General features: G+C 52.7%; 9 protein-coding genes across 9 annotated transcripts; 3 read left to right on the top strand and 6 right to left on the bottom strand.

Moving 5' to 3' along the window:
* The first annotated feature begins 302 nt into the window (after positions 1 to 302).
* BO97DRAFT_237251 (uncharacterized protein) lies at positions 303 to 1,025 on the top strand. Its single transcript, XM_025690754.1, has one exon. The coding sequence runs from the start codon at positions 557 to 559 to the stop codon at positions 917 to 919; it is 363 nt and encodes a 120-aa protein (XP_025554209.1). The 5' UTR covers positions 303 to 556; the 3' UTR covers positions 920 to 1,025.
* Positions 1,026 to 2,196: 1,171 nt separating this feature from the next.
* Positions 2,197 to 2,664, bottom strand: BO97DRAFT_403682 (uncharacterized protein). Its single transcript, XM_025694794.1, has one exon. It carries the CDS (start codon positions 2,556 to 2,558, stop codon positions 2,241 to 2,243), a length of 318 nt encoding a protein of 105 aa, XP_025554208.1. The 5' UTR covers positions 2,559 to 2,664; the 3' UTR covers positions 2,197 to 2,240.
* Positions 2,665 to 3,330: 666 nt separating this feature from the next.
* On the top strand, positions 3,331 to 5,083 carry BO97DRAFT_237240 (uncharacterized protein). Its single transcript, XM_025690753.1, has 3 exons — positions 3,331 to 3,437; positions 3,494 to 4,760; positions 4,813 to 5,083. Exons 2-3 carry the CDS (start codon positions 3,649 to 3,651, stop codon positions 4,952 to 4,954), a joined length of 1,254 nt encoding a protein of 417 aa, XP_025554207.1. The 5' UTR covers positions 3,331 to 3,437; positions 3,494 to 3,648; the 3' UTR covers positions 4,955 to 5,083.
* A 128-nt stretch (positions 5,084 to 5,211) lies between these two features.
* On the bottom strand, positions 5,212 to 7,488 carry BO97DRAFT_338988 (DUF803 domain membrane protein; the record flags this gene model as incomplete). The annotated part of the gene is made up of 2 exons (XM_025691539.1): positions 5,212 to 6,648; positions 6,703 to 7,488. 2 exons carry the CDS (start codon positions 7,486 to 7,488, stop codon positions 5,212 to 5,214), a joined length of 2,223 nt encoding a protein of 740 aa, XP_025554206.1.
* Positions 7,489 to 8,099: 611 nt separating this feature from the next.
* On the bottom strand, positions 8,100 to 10,547 carry BO97DRAFT_385246 (putative Patatin-like serine hydrolase). The gene is made up of 3 exons (XM_025693460.1): positions 10,266 to 10,547; positions 9,611 to 10,193; positions 8,100 to 9,557 (listed from the first exon to the last, which is right to left on the bottom strand). Exons 1-3 carry the CDS (start codon positions 10,333 to 10,335, stop codon positions 8,387 to 8,389), a joined length of 1,824 nt encoding a protein of 607 aa, XP_025554205.1. The 5' UTR covers positions 10,336 to 10,547; the 3' UTR covers positions 8,100 to 8,386.
* A 276-nt stretch (positions 10,548 to 10,823) lies between these two features.
* BO97DRAFT_441100 (MOSC domain protein) lies at positions 10,824 to 12,906 on the bottom strand. The gene is made up of 3 exons (XM_025698136.1): positions 12,439 to 12,906; positions 11,135 to 12,329; positions 10,824 to 11,062 (listed from the first exon to the last, which is right to left on the bottom strand). The coding sequence occupies exons 1-3, from the start codon at positions 12,451 to 12,453 to the stop codon at positions 11,040 to 11,042; spliced, it is 1,233 nt and encodes a 410-aa protein (XP_025554204.1). The 5' UTR covers positions 12,454 to 12,906; the 3' UTR covers positions 10,824 to 11,039.
* A 1,259-nt stretch (positions 12,907 to 14,165) lies between these two features.
* BO97DRAFT_421844 (putative GPI anchored protein) lies at positions 14,166 to 15,290 on the top strand (the record flags this gene model as incomplete). Its single annotated transcript, XM_025696735.1, has 3 exons — positions 14,166 to 14,330; positions 14,408 to 14,490; positions 14,555 to 15,290. 3 exons carry the CDS (start codon positions 14,166 to 14,168, stop codon positions 15,288 to 15,290), a joined length of 984 nt encoding a protein of 327 aa, XP_025554203.1.
* Positions 15,291 to 18,457: 3,167 nt separating this feature from the next.
* BO97DRAFT_237092 (uncharacterized protein) lies at positions 18,458 to 19,144 on the bottom strand. Its single transcript, XM_025690752.1, has one exon. The coding sequence runs from the start codon at positions 18,954 to 18,956 to the stop codon at positions 18,573 to 18,575; it is 384 nt and encodes a 127-aa protein (XP_025554202.1). The 5' UTR covers positions 18,957 to 19,144; the 3' UTR covers positions 18,458 to 18,572.
* Positions 19,145 to 19,333: 189 nt separating this feature from the next.
* rasB (Ras small monomeric GTPase RasB) lies at positions 19,334 to 20,116 on the bottom strand (the record flags this gene model as incomplete). Its single annotated transcript, XM_025691541.1, has 2 exons — positions 19,334 to 19,972; positions 20,039 to 20,116. 2 exons carry the CDS (start codon positions 20,114 to 20,116, stop codon positions 19,334 to 19,336), a joined length of 717 nt encoding a protein of 238 aa, XP_025554201.1.
* Positions 20,117 to 20,348: the final 232 nt, after the last annotated feature.

Below are 20,348 nucleotides of genomic sequence, written 5' to 3'. Positions count from 1 at the left end.
CCACAACCTGTCATCAGCACCAGCACCAGCACCAGCATCAATGATAATTCCATTTGCAGTACGGAGTAGTACTCCATAAATCTTTCTTTCTTCTATCTCCAGTGGTCCAGCCCAGGGACCATAAATGGCCCCGCGCTAGAACTGCGCCTAATCAAGCTTGGAGGCTTTTTTAGTTCATTTAGTCCCTTTTAGTTCGACGAGCTAAAGGATTTCCCCCCCCGATACCTGATACCAATCCCCTCAGGGCTTCCTCTTTCTCTTCTCCTCCCCTCCTCCCTTCCCCTCCCCGTCAACCCGTCACACTGCACTCCGCCCTACAGCTGACACTGATAGAAGCTCCGACAATCCTGACTAAAAGAACTAGCGGCTCCCTAACAGTGAACGGGCTCGACGGAGTCAACCGCCGGTCCCTCTGGCATCCGGGCCCATCCCTGCCACGCTAGGACGAACTGCGTAAATGCACGGGGATCAAATCGATCAATCACGGCCGGAGATCGCGCGCCGCTTCGCTCATTCGATACACCATTCAGGACGGAGGGTCGACGACTGATTCTTGATGGCCGGTCCGGTTTGGTCTCGCTTTCCTCAAAGCGTGAGTGAGGAATTACTCCGGGTGCAGAAGTGGAGAGAGATTCGAGACTTTCCATCCCGACTCCAATTTGCTAAGACTTTCTCTTTCAACAAGTTTGAGCTCTTTTTTTCTTTTTTTCTTTTCTCCTTTGCGTGGAGCAATCCTTCAGTCGGACTGTTGTATCGAGACTACCACACAGCTTTGGAGAGGTTGCGCCAGGCTAGCCATGGTTTACCTGTCAAATCCTCGGCTGTACCTGCAGCGACCATGCAAGTGCAAGCAGCGAACCACCTACCAGGTCGCCTCGCGTCTAATCTAGCAATTCTTCAGCTGTCCCAACAACTCTAGTCTAACAGCCTTTCAGCCGGATGTACAGGAGTGCAGTTCCGGCCATGACTAGCACGAGTGAGTGACAGACCGGCAGCTCCCATCCCCCTCCCAGAACATTCAGCCGGGGCTGAGGGGTTCGAGCCGAGGCCATCAATCGCGACTAGTGGCTAATAGTCCCCTCACCGTCTGGAGACCCCTGGGGGGAGACGAATCTCCGCCTGCAGTGCGACCTACGCATTATCTTGCTGAGGGGACGCGGGATCAACCGGTCGAGGAACATGTTCTATTGAATTCTTTGTTCCGACCGGACAATTTGCATCATCGTCATCAACTTCCCGGGCTCGGAAGTCACAAATACAGGGCAGATTACCGTGTCGAGCGAAGGGAGACAAAATGGCCCCCAAGAACCCCAGTTCCAGGTAGAGACTAACTCGCTCTATATGTCCATCGGCGCTTAAAATACCTGGTTTTGAGCACCGATATGAATCTCCGGAATGGTCGTTAGATGCTCGGGATGACATGGCAGCCCTGTGATTGGTTCAGTCGATTCAATCCTACCCTTTCTGCATCTGTTCGGCAGTTGTCTAAGCCGTCAATGAAAATCCGCGACAGCATCGACCGACCATCACAACGCGGCTCAGACCGAGTCGCTTTCTTCGTCCATCCGTGTCCGACTGCGACAGCCGCCGCGATTAACACAGGAGAGCCAATAAATGAGCGCCGATGGGCTTAAGGTCTGTTCTTAATGTGGTTCGGGGAGGGTGGGTAAAGCCATCATCTGATGATCCGAAGTCGCCCGTCGGTGGTGGAGGGCGGGCTGCACGCAGTAATTAACCTTACATTGCATGTTCCGGCGAGTTACCCGTGCACGATCGACTGCACAGGTGGACTGCCTTGCCTTAGTGGAGGACCAGGAAATTGCGGATGTGGAATCCTGCCGCGTTCTTCTCACTCACAGGCTTTTTCTTTTCTGTTGGAATCACCCTACTCTGGTAAATCTGAGCGATCCGGATCCAATACACAGGGGGCCTTACCTGAACCAATTACAACCTTATGATCCAAAATGTCGTTGGGCATGTCACGATGGCATCATCCCATACCCCAACTGGAGAGTGTCACAGACACTCTGAGAGGTGCGACCTAGACCAAGTGGCGACGCTTGCCAACCGGACTGAGGATCCTCGCTTCCGCGGCACGGGCCTCTTCTCTTCTGGTCTGTTAACCAGCAAAATAATGGATTAATAGGGACAACTATATTAAGGAACGATGACTTCCTTGCCGGGATTGGTCAACCTGGTCCATGCATTGATTGGCAGCGGACGCGACCACGTATGTACAGCTAGCAAATCTCACTGGCTCTCCTTCCTCGTTCCTTCCATCCTTCTTTCGTTTCTGCCTCGCGCCCGGTCGCCGTTGACGCCGCCAGCCGGAGAACATGGCTGATTGTCGATTTCATCTCAAAGTCCTCGACTGACTGACCGCTTCTCTCGTGTGCTATCCTTGCCGCTCCTCGCGCGTCTGTGCCAGGGTCGGTTTCAGCTGCAGCGACCCGTGATGCATATGCGGGCGCAGGGTCGGGTTGGCCGTTTTGTTGAGGTAGGGTCGCTAACATACCTGGAGATCGTGATGGAGATGTCGCTATTGTACTCCCCTTCATTTAATTTTCCCCTCTGGGATTTTGCTTTGCACTACTTGAGGGTCGAGCTACAGCACGTAGTGTGGTGTGCACATTCCAAAGTGACATACATATGTATGTCACTTTCATAGCGGCCGATCCATGGCCCCTTTCCGAAGGGGACGGTCTGCCCCTAATTATAGCTTGTCCAGCTGATCAATGATGGTGGAGGTTTAGTACCCATCCATCCATCCAACCATCCATCCATCCCTTGATTACACCACCAGCAAACCACCCAGCCACGCATTTGCCTCGCTTCACCGTCTTTCTGCTGCTGCTGGCGCCGCCGCTCTGGAATGCATGCGTTGTGCGACATAAAGCAGGCTTGGCTGGAGGGATGAGATAAATATGTAGACGATGTCACTGTATGCTAATTTTCACGTTAGCATGCATTGGACTTGCTTAGGATCCTAGCGGGTGAGGTAGTGTTGCCCTGCGACGCCATGTACGGTAACTTTATCAGGTCTGAGTAACTTTTCCTGGCCATGGTACTCACTCAGATATATATCTTTGGCCGTCATCAATACCGATTGAAGTAGGTTGGTATTTCCTGCTTTCGTACATAATCATCCATAATTCTAGCACACCATGTATATGCTAGATAGATCTCATAGTAGGGAGAATGATGAAGAAACAGCGAGGATTCTGTGAATGGCATGAGTCTGGACAAGTTGCACAGCCAGCACGAAATGTGGCAAAAGAGTATATAGTATAACTTACTCCGCACCATAGATATGTAACTACCTGGAGGCGAGATAAGATAAGCTTATCGATAAGCCCCAGCCCACTCAAATAACCATCACATGACCATTCTCTCTCCCCTACGCAACATGGTTCATTCAAACAAAAACATTCCACCAAGTGTGCAACATCATCCCCCTCGACAAGAACCGTGAAAGACCAACGACAAATCTAAGCTCTTCCCCACAGCGCCAATACGCTCTCCCCCCCTCAACCCTTTATCTCCTCCTCCAATCGCATCTGCTGCCACCCATATATCCACCTCTAATAATCAGAAAGAAGAACACCAAGTAAATTAACCGAGCAAGGGTTAAAAAAAAAAAGAAGAACAATGCCACCACCGCTCGCGAAACCCAAATTCAACCCAAATCCTCAACCCCGCGCCCGCTTCTTCGATGTCTTCAACTCCGCTTCTACGGGCCACCAGGTGGCCGATGGGGGCTCCCGCGGCCGAGAATGGCGGATCACCCGGCGGGAGAAATTGGCGCGACAGTTTGGCTCGAAGGATGGGGATTGCACTTCGTCTGGATCTTTGCTGTCGGCTGGGAAGCCCGGGGAGGAGGGAACGGAGGAAAGGGGAGAGTGGGTGTTTGCTCGTCCGGAGTCCGTTTGCTCGGGGGACAACAATCACAACAACAATAACAGCCACTCACAATTGTGCTCGCATGGGTCGTCCAGGCGAGCGCCCCCGATGCTGCATGGTCGGTCTAGGTCGTCGTTGACGTCGACTCCCGCCGGTCAGTTGGATATACGGAATATGCTTGGTGGACAGGTTCGGAAACGTGGATACCCTGCTATTGATAGGAGTGGTGGTGATTATGATGATTTGGAGTGGGCTGGTATAAAGAAAGTGAAGGCACACACGGGGTACAGCCACTCTGTTAGGGCTACAGATACTGCTGCTACCGCCTTACCATCACCATCAGCAGTAGCAACAGCAGTGAGATTGGACGATTCGAGGGAACGCGACACGGTTGGACGGGTGTCTACAGCCACTTCCTCCACGTCTCGACCTACACCACCTCCTACTACCTCCTTCCTGTCCACGACCACAACCACAACTACAGACCCAGGTCCAGCTCCTTCTACTACATCCAGAACATTCTCACCACCCCCTTCCACGGCAACAGCCGCGGCCCCAGAATCAAAGTCACCATTCCTGCAAGCCGAACCCACCAACAAGAAGATATTCGCCTCTCTCACCATCCACATCAACGGCCAGACAACACCCCTGATATCTGACCATACTCTCAAACGTCTTCTGGTCACGCAAGGAGCAACCCTCAGTCTCTCCCTCTCTCGCAAGATTACTCATGTCATCATCGGCGTTCCCAATGCGGGACCGGGGAACGGCGGCGCCGGGGGTGGGCTCGCAGCTACAAAGATCCAGAAGGAGATTCAACGCGGAGGGTGGAAGGGGATCAAGGTTGTGGGGCTTCAATGGTAAGCTTTTTCCCCCTTGATTCAAGATTTGCATGGGCTGATCGAATGATAGGGTTCTGGATAGCATTAAAGCTGGGAAACGGCTGTCGGAAGGGAGGTATGCGGTTCAATTGGGAGGAAGGCAGAGGAGTGTGCTCGGATTCTGCTCCTCATCGTCGTCGGCAGTGACACCACCCTCTACGGTCGGCTTATGATGCGCAAACATACAGGCTCGTCTGGCCAAAGACATTTTCATCGTCAACAAGCTTCTCACCACTTCGTAACAAAAGATACCCCACCCGACAGCCTTTGATGAAGTCCTATATATACATACGGCATTACTTCAAAATATCTCAGCAAAGAGCAAAACACAGACACACACATTAATATATCCCATCATCATATATACATTACAGATTTCATCAAGCATCATTATATCATATATCATGTCATACAGCCCAGATCCAAGTCCCTAAATGAACGTCCCCCTCTTACCAGGGAGACCTCCACTGCCCCCTCCACTGCTCAGTCCCGATCGGTGTCTCCGCCATCCCTCGCTGCTTCCCCCATTCCCACTCCCGCGGGCCGGCGGTGACGAGACAAATGTCCCAGCGCTACTGTCAGACTCGCGTCGTAAGCTTGTCATTCCAATTGGCGCATATGGATCGGCCAGCGGTTCTTCATCAGGCAGAGGGGGAAGCGGGTTCACGCGCAGTCGCGCCGGATACAGTGACTCGCTGGAGAACATGCGATGCGATTCAGGGGAGTCTGCCCGGTGGAGATGACCCGAAGGCAACGGGTCTGGTCCATCATTCCAAATATCATCGTCATCATAAGTACTGTCCAGGGCCTTTCCATCCAGGTCATCCGATCTCGAGTCTCCTCGCACCAGGCCAAGGCGCTCTTCCTCGGTTGCACCCGACGAACGGTGGTAATGATTATGAGGTTGATGATGGTGACCACTTTGCCGTGAGACACTGCGGGGGGTGACTGGTTCGGGGCTGCTGGCTTTCATTCGTCCGATGACGCTGTTGAATGAGAATTGCCGTTCCGCGCCGCCGTGCGCCGGAGGACTCGGGGGATCGATATGGTCGTAATCCTCTGCATTGACGATCGATCGGATGGAGTTGTCGACTGGGCCGGTATAATGCGTGTCAGGATACTTGCGGCCTGCTGCCATGGCTGTCAGCGACACGGGGTCAGCGTCAGACAAATGCGACGGCTCCTTATGTAGGGGCTGCCACGCTGGGTGGAAGAGGTTGTTCGCGCGCGAGCGGAGGTCATCTAGGAACGAATGGCTACTCTGTGTTGTAGCCGGGCGGGTCGGTTCGTTGTCCTTCTCAGCCTCCCAGTTTTGTTCCTCTGGTACGCGGGCCATACCCAGCGGTGGGAGTGGGGGCTGTCGGACGGACGGGGTGCGTGCGCGCGCTGCCATGGTGGGACCCTCACCGAGAACGGTCTTGCGTCGGCGCAAACCATCCCATTCGACGATTTCATTCTCGGCCAGAGGAGTCCGTAGGTCCTCCTGGCGGTCGCGATAATAGCGACGGGCTTCTTCAGCTTCCATGGTGCGGCGTGGGGTGGAAATGCGGCGGATGATAGCCGCGGCGCCGCGAATAGAGTCGGCCTTGGGCTCGAATTCGTGTTCTTCCTGCGTTGCAACCTCGCGAACTTGATTGAGATCACCCTTAAAGACGGCGGCATCCGGGACATCCTTGGCAGATTTGGAGAGCTGCAGCAATACTACGCCCGCGCAGATTTGTAGGAAGCCGAGGACGACGGTGACGATATCTTTGACGGAGCCGTGGAAACCCTGGAATAAGACGGCGGAGGTGACGATGGTTGCGCTGGTGAAGAAGACGTAGTAAGTTGGGGTGACGAGGGCGGCATTGAAAATGTTTAGCGCTTTCTGTATCTGGTCAGCGCAAACCCACGTCAGTCAGAGCACGATGGGGGGGCATACATTCAGATATATGATTTCCGTCAAGAGCGTTGCGACCACAAACACCAATAGAACATACAAGAACCATTCCTTAAATTGCGATTCGCCATTGATCTGCGCCAGAATAGCCGACCCCAAACCCTGCGTCGCAACCACGCTCAACCCCCCAATCAGTGAGCAGATACTGAGATACACGAACATAGACTTCTTCCCGTATCGCGGGCCCAGATACAGCGCGGTGAAAATACATCCGGCGATGATCACGCCCGCATACGATAGAAACCCGGGCGCAATCACGTAATGTTTCATCTCCTGGATATTGCTGACGGATGACTGCTCGGGAGCGTTCAGCGGAATCACCACGGAGCCAATAATACAGCAGAAACAGCCAACTTTGCCAACGAAGCTGAGTCGTTCCTTGAGGAAGATGGCGGAGAGGACGGTGCAGACCACGACAGTGAGGGCGCCCAGCGGAGTTACTAAGATCGCATCAACGAAAGCATAGGCTACGAAATTGCAGATCTCTCCGACGATCATCAAGGTCATTCCTCCCCACCAGTACAGGTTCTTGAGGTAGCCATAGCCTTCACCGGCTTCTTCGTTATATTTGACATTGGCACGGAGGAGGCCGATCTTCTTGAGGACGAAGGAGGTGCCGATGAAGAAGCCGGAAGCGACGGCGAGGCAGATACCGACGACTTTGTAGGATGCGGGCCGCGATGAGGAGGTCGATGAGGAGACAGAGGATGTTGTCTCTCGGGCAGCCAGAAGGGCGGTTGTTGCGGTGTAGTTGTAGAGCGCCGTCATCACGGCGGCGGTTGTCGTGGCAGCCATGATGATGACGATGATGATAGTGATAGGAGAAAGAGAGAACAAGGAAGTGGTTTAGAGCGGAAGGAACCACATGAGCGATGAGTCGATTGAAAAGACCCCCGCCAGCAGTGAAAATGGGCCCCTTTCTGTTCGTTCCCTTTTTCTCTGCTTCTCTTCTCCTATCAGTGGTTTCAGGCTGAGAGGAGAAAAATCGGGGCGAAAAGACAGTGGTGGAGGTGGGGGGATTTGTCGATTATATTTAGACGGCGCTAGACTGTCAGTGCGAGAGAGGCTGAGTTGCGACAGCGGCGGAATGTGGAGTGATGTGGATGGGAATGTGTCAGGTAGAGAGATTAATTCAATTGGAAAGAGGTGAAGGAGAAGAAGAAGACGAAGAATACATACAGCCCAAACTCCACAACGTGGCTGTCTCCTCGTAAGAGTACGACGAGTGTACTAAGTAGAACCTAACAAGCTGCAGTCAGGAAATAAACACGAAAATAAGAGAGGGCTGGGGAAGGTTGAACTGCACGTGCTGCGTGCGGGTCTCAATCCTTCCCCAACTCGGCTTTTGTTTCCCTTCACTGCACTATGATTGATTGATTGATTTACAGTATAATTGATGCTTTCTTCCCCAAACTTGCTTAACCACCATGAAAAATGTGAAAAAGAAATTCATTCACTCATTAGGGTATCCTTCAATGTCATCAAGTCCTCAAACAAACAAAGAAACAAACAAAACTCCTCCTCCTCCTGCCCCCAACATGCACCTGCCAGGACTCCCTTTGAGCTTCCTGACGCCGTACCACCCAATCTCTACCCCAAGAATTATTAACAGGTCATATCATTATTAGGCACAAGGAAGGTTGAATCGCGGCTTCCCTCAATCCCCTCACCGGACATGATAACTCGGCTTCCGCTGCTTGTTGACCACCGGGGGTTCATCCATGGGATACGGCGGTCGCATTTTCCCGCTCGCTGCCGGATATCCGTGGTTACTATTCGTCGTCATTGGCGGCATCACTGGCGGCATCGGCATTGGGATCCCGCCCAGTTCACTGGGATGGTCTGGGTACGGAATGGGAGTCTTTGGGGGTACAGGTGGGGGAACTCCCTCCCCGCTATGATGCGACGGCAGCTCAAAACTGGGGCGTGAAGACCCGTGGGGACTTGGACTGGCTAGATCACTTCCGGAACCCCGCGCCGGGGAGCCCAGAACCGCATCGTGCGGCGTCGGATGCATGGGAAGTGCATCGTCGGTCGCCAATGGTCGTGGAACAAAATCGCCCGGCAGTTCGGCGGGCAATTCCACCGCCATTGGATGGGGCAATGGCGGCTGCACCGAAAGGACAGGGCTGCCCAGAATGGAACTGGTCTCCTCGGCCGTATCATTTCCGCCGCTCGCGTCCGCATGTTCGGCCAGCCGTCGATGCTGTCGGTTGATTTTGGCGAACTTGACCCCTGCATCGAGGATCTGTCGCTTCACTTCTGGCCGAGTCAGGTAGCGTCGCGTATTGGTGCTAATATCCGCCAAACGATTCCACTCGTTCATACCAAACTCGCCGACCCCGACCTCGACATTCAATCGGTAATAGTTGTCCTGGCTCACGTTTCGCTTCGAAAGATGGTCGCGCAGCATCGCCACGTGAATGTCTTCACAGCCCTCTATTTTAGCGATCAGCCGCCGGCGCGCCTCCGCGAACGTGCCCAGCGCATCCCCAAAGAAGTCCTCCCACCACTCGTGTTGGCGATTGTTTGTGCCTGGCGGCCGTTTCCCGGTACCCACACTGACGAACACGCCTACCTCGCGGCCCGGCCACTCGTTCACTGTTGCTTCGTCCAATACCTGCGGAGCCGGATTGTATGTGCCGGCACCTTCATCAATAAACACGTGCTGTCCGATCTGGATGGGCTTGAAAGCCATTCCGGTTGCCGAGGTGGCTCGGCCTGCCTGCCAAACGGTGCAGTTGAACTCGGGCGGGGGTTCTTTGCGGGAATCGTAGGAACGCAGCAGGACAGACGATCCATTCCGGGTGGTACCTTTGTAGAGAGCGGTGACCGCACTGAGAAGTCAGTCAAATCCATGTTATTATTTGGAGTGCGAGAGAGCACATACGTTTTGGTTCTATATTCCCGATTGTCATACAACAATGCATCCGGATTTCCCCACCGCAAGCCATTCACAAAAGTAGAATTGCGATGACTACCATGACCAGACGAGTGCGCAGTACCAGTCGTGCTGAAGCTAGCGCGACTGCCCGAGCGCTGAGGAATAGCGACCGCATTAGGACTATAGGGGGCACCAGCGAGCGAATTGCGCGCACTGCCGGAGGCCATGTCGTTACCCTCGGCCTCGAAAACGGTATGTTCCCGGACACATTCGCGGATAGCCTCTTCGAGCCTGGATGCCTTGAAGAGGGTGGACCGAAAGGGAATGCCGGCGATGGTTTTATCGGTTTCGAAAACCCGGCGGGTCATGCGCACATAGACTTCCTTGCAGGTCTCGAGGTCAAGGCGGAGGCGGCCCAGCATGAGGGCGATAAGACCGCCGGTACCAGTGCCGACGATGAGATCGAAATGGTCGCATGGTTTGGGTATCTCTTCACGGCGAGGGGCTTTGCCTTCGCATTCAACGTAGACGCGATACATGAGTTCTTGGAGAATAATGAGCATGGAATAGCCCCGGACGCCACCACCGTCTAAAGATTGAGAGAGAAGAGTTAGTAAGAGAAGAACCATGTAAGCTTTGGTGTTAGAGACGAAGGACCTACCCAAGGAAAGGATCCTCAAGGGCGGACCCTTGGTGGTGTCCTTGCGGCGGAGGTTGACGGAGTAATCCATGACCCCGCGGGGTTGAGACACGATCAGGCGGAAACGATTGTAGGCAGTAGAGGAGGGAGAAGTATCTCTGTTGGGAATAAGGCCAAGGACAGTTCTAATGTGGATGGCGCAATAATGAGAGAGCCTTGGAATTGAGGCAGGGAAAGAAGAAAGAAGGGGAATGGTAGATATGGTCAAGACAGGCGGACAAGAAGGAGAACAGTGTGAAGAATGAATGACTACAAAATGATTAACCAACTAACTACGGATTGGTGATGGAATTGATGGGCGCAGTGGCTGTTGCCGGCTGCTGCGCCACGCCCCGCTGATATAATCATTCTATAGAGCGGGGACGTGTAGGTCAGATGTTAACCCTGTCTGATTGGCCTCATGCAGGGTTGCCGCGCAGGTGGCGGTGCAAGGAAAGTGGGGCGGTGCGTATTCTTGTTTACTATTGTACGAACTTGACGTAATGAAGCGAGCCATCCATCTGCTTCTCTTCTGTGTTCGGAACTTCGGCTCGAGACAGGTATGCAGTGCTGATCATACTATCTACTTGTAATACCTTATTCTGAACTGAATTTTGCTATCACCAGTTGACCTGCTGTTGTACCATGGGATCATTCAGGAACCGGACTTTAATACCCCGAGATATATCATCGATGAATGATGGTCCACGTTGATTCTCATTTCCTGTTCGTACTCTGGGCCCCCAACCAAAAGTCTCAATTGGTCAACCCAGGCCAGTCTATGCAAGCCAGTCAGCCAGTCAGTCAGCCAGCCAAATCGAAGTTAATGCACTTTCCCAGACAACACTCACCGTAAACCATTCGTTCCTCTACTCGTCGAGCGACCACCACCTCATCACCCACCTGCACCTTCTGACCCTCGGAGTCACCGTCAAGGAAGACGTACCGACCGAAGACTGGACTATACTTCGCTCCCTTATCGACCCTACGATCTTTCATCAGTTTCTTTAACACATTACCCGTTTTTCCTTGTGCCATTGCGCCCGTCGCATAGTCGACGTTGAGACTCTGACACCGAATACAGTTGGCCGTCAACAGCAGCCGTGTTTTTCTTTCCTCGTCAGACCCAACCACCACCTCCGCCCAGAAATCCTCCTCGAAGGCCTCGTTTGCGCCAGCTACCACGATGTTTGGGCGAAACTTGGTGACATCCATTTTCAGGTTCCCTTCTAGCCGCTCCGACACGTTGTCCACCGACGTCGCTGACACCAGCAGATACGGGGCCGTATCCGCAAAAGTGATGTGTTCCTCTTCTTCTCTTCTCGAATTGACTCGAGCATAGACAGCCATCCCTCCAAGCACAACCACCAGTAATGCGACCGCCACCGCCGCACTTGACATTCCGAGCCTTGTGCTCTCACCCGTCGCACCCAAGCCCACCAAAAGATTAAACAAAAGCGTTACCCCAGCAATTCCACTTACTGTCCCAACGGTTAGAACGCCCTCGCCTTTAGAATTTCCCTTTCTATTTCCGGGCTTTCCCTTTTTGATCGCCTCGGTATGCGCCGCACTTTTTGTCGGCGCAAAACTGCCCAAGACCCCCCTCGAATGTGGTCCCAGATAGGCCAGCACGACTGGAAACCCGAACCACTCGCTGAACCAACCATTATACTGCGGGCCCATATTATATCCCTTTGTGGGACTCCGATGCATCACGATGGTCAGCTCGTCCAGTCCTCGCGTATCGGGACTGAGGGGAAGGCGGAGGATGCGGCTTGGTTTGCCATTTTCATCAATCGATGCGCCTACAGCCGGCCGATACGTCACCACAATGTGTCCTGGTTCTGTCCCATCCTCACTAGGGTAGATTATATCGGTATAGAAAAGGGACATCTCCGGGAAGACCGGAATGTGCATGTTCTCGAGGGTGCCATCATCCAGAACCTTGAGAAGCATGAACCGGCGATCATAGAGAAAGCCCGTTCGGGTGACGGTGGCGGAGGAGAGGGGAGTCCCCCGAATAGATTTGATGGGGTAAGTGTACAGCTGAACGATGGTCAATTAGCCGAGGGGTCTTAGTCCTTCTGTCGAGAGAATGATACGTCATCATCACTCGAGTGAACCCAAGGGAAGTCAAGTCAGGAGATCGACGTACCTGGCTAATGCGCATGGCTGTGGGTTGGCTGGCTATAGAGGATATTTGGGTTGATGCTTCAATCACTGCTCCATATGGACAGGAAGGCCTTCCTCCCTTGAATCAGTGTGGAGGGCGACATGTTGGGGAGAATTAGTGCGGAGACGGACTGCACGTGCTGATTAGTTAGCTCAGGCATGTACCAGTCTGACTAAGACGCGGTGTTTTGAGCACGACGGATCAGGATGGATGAAACTGGAGTTCAATGATAGGAAGTTATTGTGGATGATGTAGTTAGGTGAGCAATGTAGGTCATATCTTCGCCAGCAGTGCCAACATGGAGCGTAAATGCTACTGCTACTACTACCAGGTAGTCATAGAATCGAGGCGTTGCGAGCAGGCCAGGGGCCAGGAGTGGTGCAATAGGAAGTAGATAGATAGTAGGTAGTACTAAGTTCTAACCGGTACTCGGAAGTCGGGACACAAAGCTGAGGGATTAATCATTATCCGTACCTGGGAATCTCCGAAAGTAATTGGTTGTACAGCCCTGCGCTCACATCCAGATTGTCTGGCGAATAAACCTAGACACACACTATCTGACCTCCTAATTAGCTCAACTCTTCATTCTCATCTATCGTCCATAGCGAACCCTCTCTCTCCCCTCGATTTAATTGAACCTTGTTGGACCCGAGACACAGCCGGTCAAGCCAACCTAAACCGGGCAACGATGGTCAGGAGTCCTCAAATTGGATGGGTGAACTGGGTCCATGACTCTCCATGGCTCCATAGATCCTACCCTTAACCAGGGAACCTCTCAGGAACACCTCTCTCCCACCGTGGACATTCTGGACTCTACCTAAAAACAGACTCGACTCTTGACTTCCTTTTAATTATTATTGCCAAGTACTTACCGGTAGTCTAAGACCCTGTTTTGCCCGGAAGGGAAATTCAGTTTACTAGAAAGACCCCTGGTCTAATCTAGTGTGACGACCAAGAGTCTAGCCTCGGGCGGAGGAATTGTTTGTTGTTTGTTGAATGTTTCCTTAAATTGAGTCGGTTGAAGACCAGCTGATCGAGCCAAGCCCTATACTGTAGTACTGTGCCTGGTGCCTTGCATCCTGCATCACCACCATCGCCACCACCATCATGTCTTTCTCTCTAACGTTTTAGAAGAACACTACCCCGTCTCTTTCCCCGTTCCCCTGCCAGTGGTTTACTACTACACTAAGTAAAACAGTCAGTCAAGCCACACGAGCTGAAGAACGCCTTTCCTTCCCCCCCCTGGCGTGGAGCCCTAGCGAATATTACGGTTCCGCCCCCGCTGGAGGTGAAACGGACTAGTAAAGCAACTAAGCCATCCATGATGAGATTTCATTTAATCTCCCATAGGAAAAAAAGGAAATGAAGAGTAAGTCAGTAGACTAGTCTATTCTAGTGGTCCCTGAAGTGAACTGCTTCGCCAGCAGCCCGTTTCTCCTTTTCTACCCTCCCTCCGCCCTCTTTTCTTCTTCCTCTCTCTCTCTCTCTTCTTCTTCTTCTTCTCTCTCTCTCTCCTTCTCACCCCACGCACTCGCTGTTTCATCTTGACAATCCCGGTCTCTGTACCGATTACGTTCTTTATCTCGACACCGTCGATCAACTCGTTAAACCGTCACTCTTTTTGACACCAATATAAACCCACCGTCAAATCATTCCTCCGCCAATCTCGAGCTCAACACACATATACACACACCGTCAATCATTTCATCATGCGTGTCTCCTCTGCTGCTGTCGTCGCCTCTCTGGCTGCCGGTGCCATTGCGACCGAGTACAAGACCGTGGTTGTGACCGAGTACGCCACTTACTGCCCCAAGGCCACTTCTCTGGCCGCTGGTCCCGGCACTGTCAGCCAAGGCAACCCTTCTGCTGCTCAGGTGAGTTTGTCGATGCCTAAGCCAGCTGCTTCATATTATTTTCTTCTTGGAAGACTTGGAGACTGATTCGTGAACAGCCTACCACCGTCACTATCTCCGGCACCGCCTACACCTACAGCACTCCCCTGGTCACCTCCACCGTGACCCACTGCGACAAGTGGTACGTGCCTCGTGTGCCTCCAAACAAGACCAAGTAAACAGCATGACTGATATGGAGAATCTAGCTCTGCCACCGCTGCTCCTGCCACTGAGACCGGCGCCGCCGTTGTTACTGGCTCCGGTGCCTCTCCCAGCGCGGGCTCCGGCTCCTCTGGTTCTGGCTCCGGTTCCGAGGCCTCCCCTAGCGGTGCCGACGCCGTTGGTACTGGCCCTTCCCCCAGCTCCGGCTCCGGATCTACCCCCGGCTCTACTGGCTCTGAGTCCTCTCCCAGCGGTGCCTCCTCCGGCAACACCGGCTCTACCCCCAGCTCCGGTTCTGACTCCGGTTCGGAGTCCTCCCCTAGCGGTGCCTCTGCTGTCGGCAATGGTGGTTCTCCTAGTGAAGGTTCCGGCTCCTCTGGCTCCCCCGGCTCCCCCGGCGCTGGTGCTTCCGCTCCCAACGGACCCACGGGAGCTCACCCCCAGGGTGCCAAGCCTACCCCCGGACCCAGCGGTATCTTCTCTACCCGTCCCGTGATCCCCTCCGGCCGTCCTTCCTCCTCCAAGCCCATCCCCTCCGCCTCGGCCAGCCCCGTCGCCAGCTCCAGCTCTAGCTCCGGCTCCAGCTCTAGCTCCGGCTCCAGCTCTTCCTCGGCCACCGGCTCTTCCCCCGAGGGTGTTTCTGCCCAGGGCACCGGCTCCAACACCGGTTCTGCCACCAGCCCCTCCGCTCCTGTCTTCACTGGTGGTGCTTCCCGCGCTGCCGTCGGTGCCGGTGCCGGTCTTGCCACCGTCTTCGCCCTCGTCGCCTACCTGCTGTAAATCGCTCTCAAGTCCATTTGAAAGCTAGGGGTTTCTCTAGTGTATAGAAGACCCGGAGGAAGACTGAAAGGACAGATGAAGATGTTGTAGGAGTATCCCTTGTCGACCCGACTTCCTATAATCTTCTCTGCCCTTATTTTCTTCAGTCAGGGCCCGACGTTGGACTATGAAGAGCAACAAAATCAGATTCAAATCCAAATTCAAATCCAACTCACTTACTATGATGATGTATCTTCTACCTCCGTCTGCTGACCATACTTGGTTCTTTATCCCCCCTCCCCTTCCCTTCGGTAGGCAATCTGGGTGGGTGGCGGCCGACTGGGGTAAGAAGTACTAATTTCGTCGTGACTGGAATGATTTAGAAGGGGAAGTGGAAGACGGTCTCCTTTGTTCGCGTGTCAGTGACTTAACCTTGTGTTTGTGCGTGAGAATATCTTTCTGTTTTCATTTCTCACGACTTGCCATATAACTTGGTCTGATTCTTTATGATGGCTTGCTTATTATCTTTCCTCACCCCAACTTCGATGATCCATATTCTGTTTCCCCTGGGCTTGGGCTTTGCATGTCTTTTCATCTTTGGTTTCCTTAATTATCAGCCCTCCTCATCTTTGTGTATAATCTTAATGTCGATGTGTGAGGCGTGTCTCTCTGACATTCAATCGATTCCAAGTTTTATCGATAATTCCCCGAAGGCCGCACGCCTTTAACCCGACCTTGATCTGGTACTGGTAAACTCTAGCTTAAAAGGCGTACCGCAGTCGAGCGAGACCGTGCACATATGGAGAGATTCCCTTGGGTCATGCTCGTTTGGGAAGGCCAGTTCTTCTTGTATACTGGCCCCGAATGTCGTGACACGAGCCGACTAAACATCTTCTAATTAAGATGGTTGGGTTGACAGACACCGTTGGTGGTTAGCAAATCCCGGCTGTTGGGTATTCCAGAAGAAGTCACGTCCTAACGGTTGCCCTTGCCCGAGTAGCTGACCGCTCCGATCAGCGTCTGTACGACCCGGCTACTGGTAAAGGAATATGCGAATATCCGACCGGTCATCATCGGTGGCCATGCAATATTGGATTCAGATCAAACAAAGGTTGATGCTTCCACGTATTCAGGAAGAGCAAGACATCCGCTACCTGCGTATCCTGCTGTCCGCTTGAATAGCACATTAATTCGTGCTCTGAGGCCGCCTTCAACTAGAGTAGGTAGCGTTGTTTCATGGCGTTTATCTCTTTCAATCAATAGTCGACTTTTGTTACGAGTTAGCCTGTCGTTCAATCTAGTCTGTGAGGAACTTGCTCAGTTGTTGTGCCAGCAGCGCCTCATACGTTCGATAACTTCCAGCTTCAATGTTCGATGATTGGATGTCTTCGAAGGATATCCACTCTATCGTAAGTCATTAGCAGAGACCGGCCTTAATGCAAACTTTTCTTCACTTCTTTTCTTGTAAAGCTCAATCAAAGCCAGGAGAGTCTTAATTCACTCGACCGCAATAGGACAAAATGAAAGGGAAGATAGGAACTTAGGGGATCGCTGTCATAGCTGTTACCACTGCAGAGATCCGTGGTAGAACTGCTCCTCGTCTTGATATAGACGGGTAACTGCGGTCGGCGCCAACCCAACACAAGCTTACCTGTGACGCCTGGATGCACTTTCTCGCCGGCATCGTCAATGACATGCGTATCAAACCCAAGCATCGGCTGACTCGCGGATTCTAATCAAACATGAGATGGCAGAGATGATGAGGCAGGCGAGGATGGAAGCAAGAGTGGCGGCGCTGCACACCCCTGAGCCAGTCCAGTGATGGGCGTCGTCCCGGACGGCTACCATCCATCCCGGAACATAGCTTCGGGGAAGGATACACCAATCGAACGGTTTTATTATGCCTGCACAATGCTGGGTTCCCGATTCTCCGCAGTCAGAAATGGGCCACGGCAAAGCTACAGAAGATCCCAACGGTTTTACATTCATAGAGATTGCTGTCGCCCTAACAACGAGAGTCCCTGCCAGCTATCCACTGTCAGAAGCGCAAAGCAAAGCACCCCCAAATATCTGGGAGGCAGACTTGAACATGGCCACCTGCTTCTCTCACAAGCCCTTGTTGTCTGGTAGCTACTCCGGTGGAACTTTTTACCAACAATTGCTGGGCTATGGGGCCTTGAACCCCGATGCCGTAGGACACCATGGCCTGGATGCTCGAACCCGTTATTGTGTCGCGAAGTTGTCGACACCGCGACACCGAAGGGTCTTTAAAAGTTTGGCCGCTGGCTAGCGTTTCCTGTTATCTCAAAAGAAACCACCGTGCGATAGTCGCCTTGCACGAAACACGGCAATATGCATGGCAAACAGGCAAACTCCACCAGTGGAGAATGGGAGCCGCAGGAATCATGGCATTGTGGCCTCGTCAGGGTTTTTGCCCGTCCGGAGTAAGGTCGTGCGGATATCAACATCAGCTATACTGCCGACATAAGCTAATATGGTCGTAGCCGGAACAGCCTCACAAGGGGCAAGGCATTCGACTGACCTTCGATGACACCGGTTGAGCGAATATGCCACTGCGTATAGCATGACGGGTCAAAAAGGATCCAGGGGCGTGAAGAGACGATTGTACCTCTGTATGCATGACCTTGACGGTAAGTTGAGAAAAAAGACTTTGCCCCCGCACTGCACAGGAACTGAACAGATTGCGTACCATGAAATCATCCGAAGACGCAGCCCAGGTGCAGTGAAGTAAGGTTTCCAAGGCTGCTAGCCGTGTATGTAAATGTGCAAACTGGAAAATAGATTAGGTTGTTTTCAATAAGCGAGAGGGAAAGAAATGGTGGTCAACTGAGCTGTCCACGGCGGCAGAGGAGGGAGCTTTCCCCACACGTGGAAGAAGTCCAGTCCTCCCGGGATCAGATCGACCATTTTTCAGCTACCAGCCTAGCACAGGAACAAGGGGAACATGGTCATTTCACATTGCATTCTATCATTTAATAAATTGAGCCTTCTTTTGGTCTTTTGTTTTCAGTACAGATGCATCAACATGAACAGAGCAAAAAATCAAAGGTAAAAGGAAAGGGAGAAAGAAAAAACCTCCAATAGAAGGGAAACAGAACAAAGCACAACTCGAAAGAGTTCAGCCATAGGGTATCATATCGCAATGCCTGCTAAACGGTCGACTGCCATCCTCTCCGCTGGCTTCCAAGCGAATCATTCATTGAAATCTCGTGTCCACCAATGACATCCATCGTGCCCATCTCATTCGTCCACCTTAAGGTGGCTCTCTTTCACCCGTGAAGTTTATCGGCTGCGTCCATTCCGATGAACTTCACCAGGGTGAAGCAGATATGAAAGCAGAATCCATATCCAGTTTGGGGCTGGGCCAAGGGGCATCGAACCACAATAGCAATGGAGAGAAAGAACAAGGAAAGGAAAGAAAGGAGAGAAGAACAAATCCACACACAGATTATTGCAAAAGAGAGAAATGAACAGAAGAAAGGGCGCACGCGAAGCGCGAACCTCTTTAGTAGTCCCGAGAGCTCCTTGATCCCCATGTCTTGAAACATAACACCCTCCTGTAGCCGAAACACCCTGCGATAGATTCAAAAGTTCAGTCCCCACATGACATTGGGAATGCGCAAACGCAATTTGTGCATCAAGCATATCCCGATGCTCAACCTGCATTGGTGGACAAAGGTGCACCTATGGCAGCAAAAGAAAATGGCACTGTTAACTAAGCATGACATATCGGACGGGAAGAATTTGCAGACCGCACTCTGAAGAAGGGCAGGAGGATCAGCAGCCCGTCAAACAACCAATATGAGCAAGTGAAAGGCAGAATAATAGATCGATGTCGTCAGTTAACTCGAAAAGGCTCGGTTAGAAGGGCCACGCATGCAGAAGGTCGAGTCAGGTATAAGACGAAAGAGTGATTTGGGCACTGTCGCCGGCCCGATCTCTGATACTTGGCTATTGTGTCTTTCGCTTCTTGCAAGATTTGAGACCGACGCTGAACGGTCCCAAGGAGCCAGTCGGCTGACCATTTGTACATGATCACAGAATCACAGAATTGTGCACTTGAACGGACGTCGATGACTGCCGTTGCGGTCAGGTCGGAACGACCGAGGATATTCAGGGCCAGGGTCACGGGCTCCTCCTGTCGGCCGCCGATCTTGCGAGCGGCCTTGCTGCTGGCGTTGCTGACGAAGCATGCGCACGACATCATAGAATGCCTTTTCCACGTTAATGCAATTTTTGGCGGAGGCCTCGACGAATTCGCAACCAAGATCTTTGGCAAGAGCCTGTCCTTCCTGTGCTGAAACCGCACGCTCGACAGCCTTGTCGCTCTTGTTGCCGACCAGCATGACCGGCACGGGGAGCGGAGGGCCAGAAGGGGTGTTCATGGGAGAACCCAAGTAGCTGGCACCCGAGGGAGATCCAGAGTTCGCTGACTCCTTTACCATCTTGATCTGATTATAGAACTTCTGTATGCGGGAAAACGAAGCTCTCGACGTGATACTGTAGACAAGCACAAATCCCTCTCCATCCCGAATCCACTGATCCCTCAGTGCTGTATACTCTTCCTGGCCGGCGGTGTCCAACACCTCCAACATGCATGACTGCTGGTCGATTACCACTTGTTTGCGGTAGGAATCTTCAATAGTCGGATCGTAGGTTTCGACAAAGTGATTCAAGCATAACTATAGCACAAGGAAATGGTCAGCTACTGCGAGTGAGGGCGCTGAAAGATCGCGGTGGCGGCTAACCTGAATCGTAAGGGCCGTTTTCCCTACACCACCGTCTCCGAGCACCACCAACTTATAAAGAGTCATTTTTCCCGACATCGTGAGCCAAGTATCGTTCCCGAAGACGATGAATACGATCGGCTTGGTGAGAGTGTCCGGCGATGAATAGAGCCGTGTTATGATTTAGGTCCCGAGTTACGGAGAATGAGGAAGAAGAGAGAAAAGCGAAGGCGAGAGATGTATGCGGGCTCCACGGCGAGCACGGACGCGGAAACGGAGCGTTGCGAAACGATCGGGTCCGAAGAACTAATTGGGTGGTGCGATTAGCCAC

This window comes from Aspergillus homomorphus (assembly GCF_003184865.1).
Source record: "Aspergillus homomorphus CBS 101889 unplaced genomic scaffold BO97scaffold_6, whole genome shotgun sequence".
Lineage (NCBI taxonomy): Eukaryota > Fungi > Ascomycota > Eurotiomycetes > Eurotiales > Aspergillaceae > Aspergillus > Aspergillus homomorphus.
Note: the sequence above shows the minus strand (reverse complement) of the source record. Positions and strands in the feature narration are given on the sequence as shown.

What these genes read in the sequence shown, in the direction of transcription:
- BO97DRAFT_385246 (XM_025693460.1), bottom strand. Translation starts at nt 10,335, where the DNA reads ATGGATTACTCCGTCAACCTCCGCCGCAAGGACACCACCAAGGGTCCG. An exon ending in CTTGAGGATCCTTTCCTTGG is followed by an intron (nt 10,194 to 10,265) that starts GTAGGTCCTTCG and finishes CTCAATCTTTAG; the next exon opens with ACGGTGGTGGCGTCCGGGGC. An exon ending in CGGGAATATAGAACCAAAAC is followed by an intron (nt 9,558 to 9,610) that starts GTATGTGCTCTC and finishes CTGACTTCTCAG; the next exon opens with TGCGGTCACCGCTCTCTACA.
- BO97DRAFT_237240 (XM_025690753.1), top strand. Translation starts at nt 3,649, where the DNA reads ATGCCACCACCGCTCGCGAAACCCAAATTCAACCCAAATCCTCAACCC. An exon ending in AAGGTTGTGGGGCTTCAATG is followed by an intron (nt 4,761 to 4,812) that starts GTAAGCTTTTTC and finishes ATCGAATGATAG; the next exon opens with GGTTCTGGATAGCATTAAAG.
- BO97DRAFT_403682 (XM_025694794.1), bottom strand. Translation starts at nt 2,558, where the DNA reads ATGAAGGGGAGTACAATAGCGACATCTCCATCACGATCTCCAGGTATG.
- BO97DRAFT_237092 (XM_025690752.1), bottom strand. Translation starts at nt 18,956, where the DNA reads ATGCAGGTTGAGCATCGGGATATGCTTGATGCACAAATTGCGTTTGCG.
- BO97DRAFT_237251 (XM_025690754.1), top strand. Translation starts at nt 557, where the DNA reads ATGGCCGGTCCGGTTTGGTCTCGCTTTCCTCAAAGCGTGAGTGAGGAA.
- BO97DRAFT_441100 (XM_025698136.1), bottom strand. An exon ending in AGAGGAACGAATGGTTTACG is followed by an intron (nt 11,063 to 11,134) that starts GTGAGTGTTGTC and finishes TGGCTTGCATAG; the next exon opens with ACTGGCCTGGGTTGACCAAT.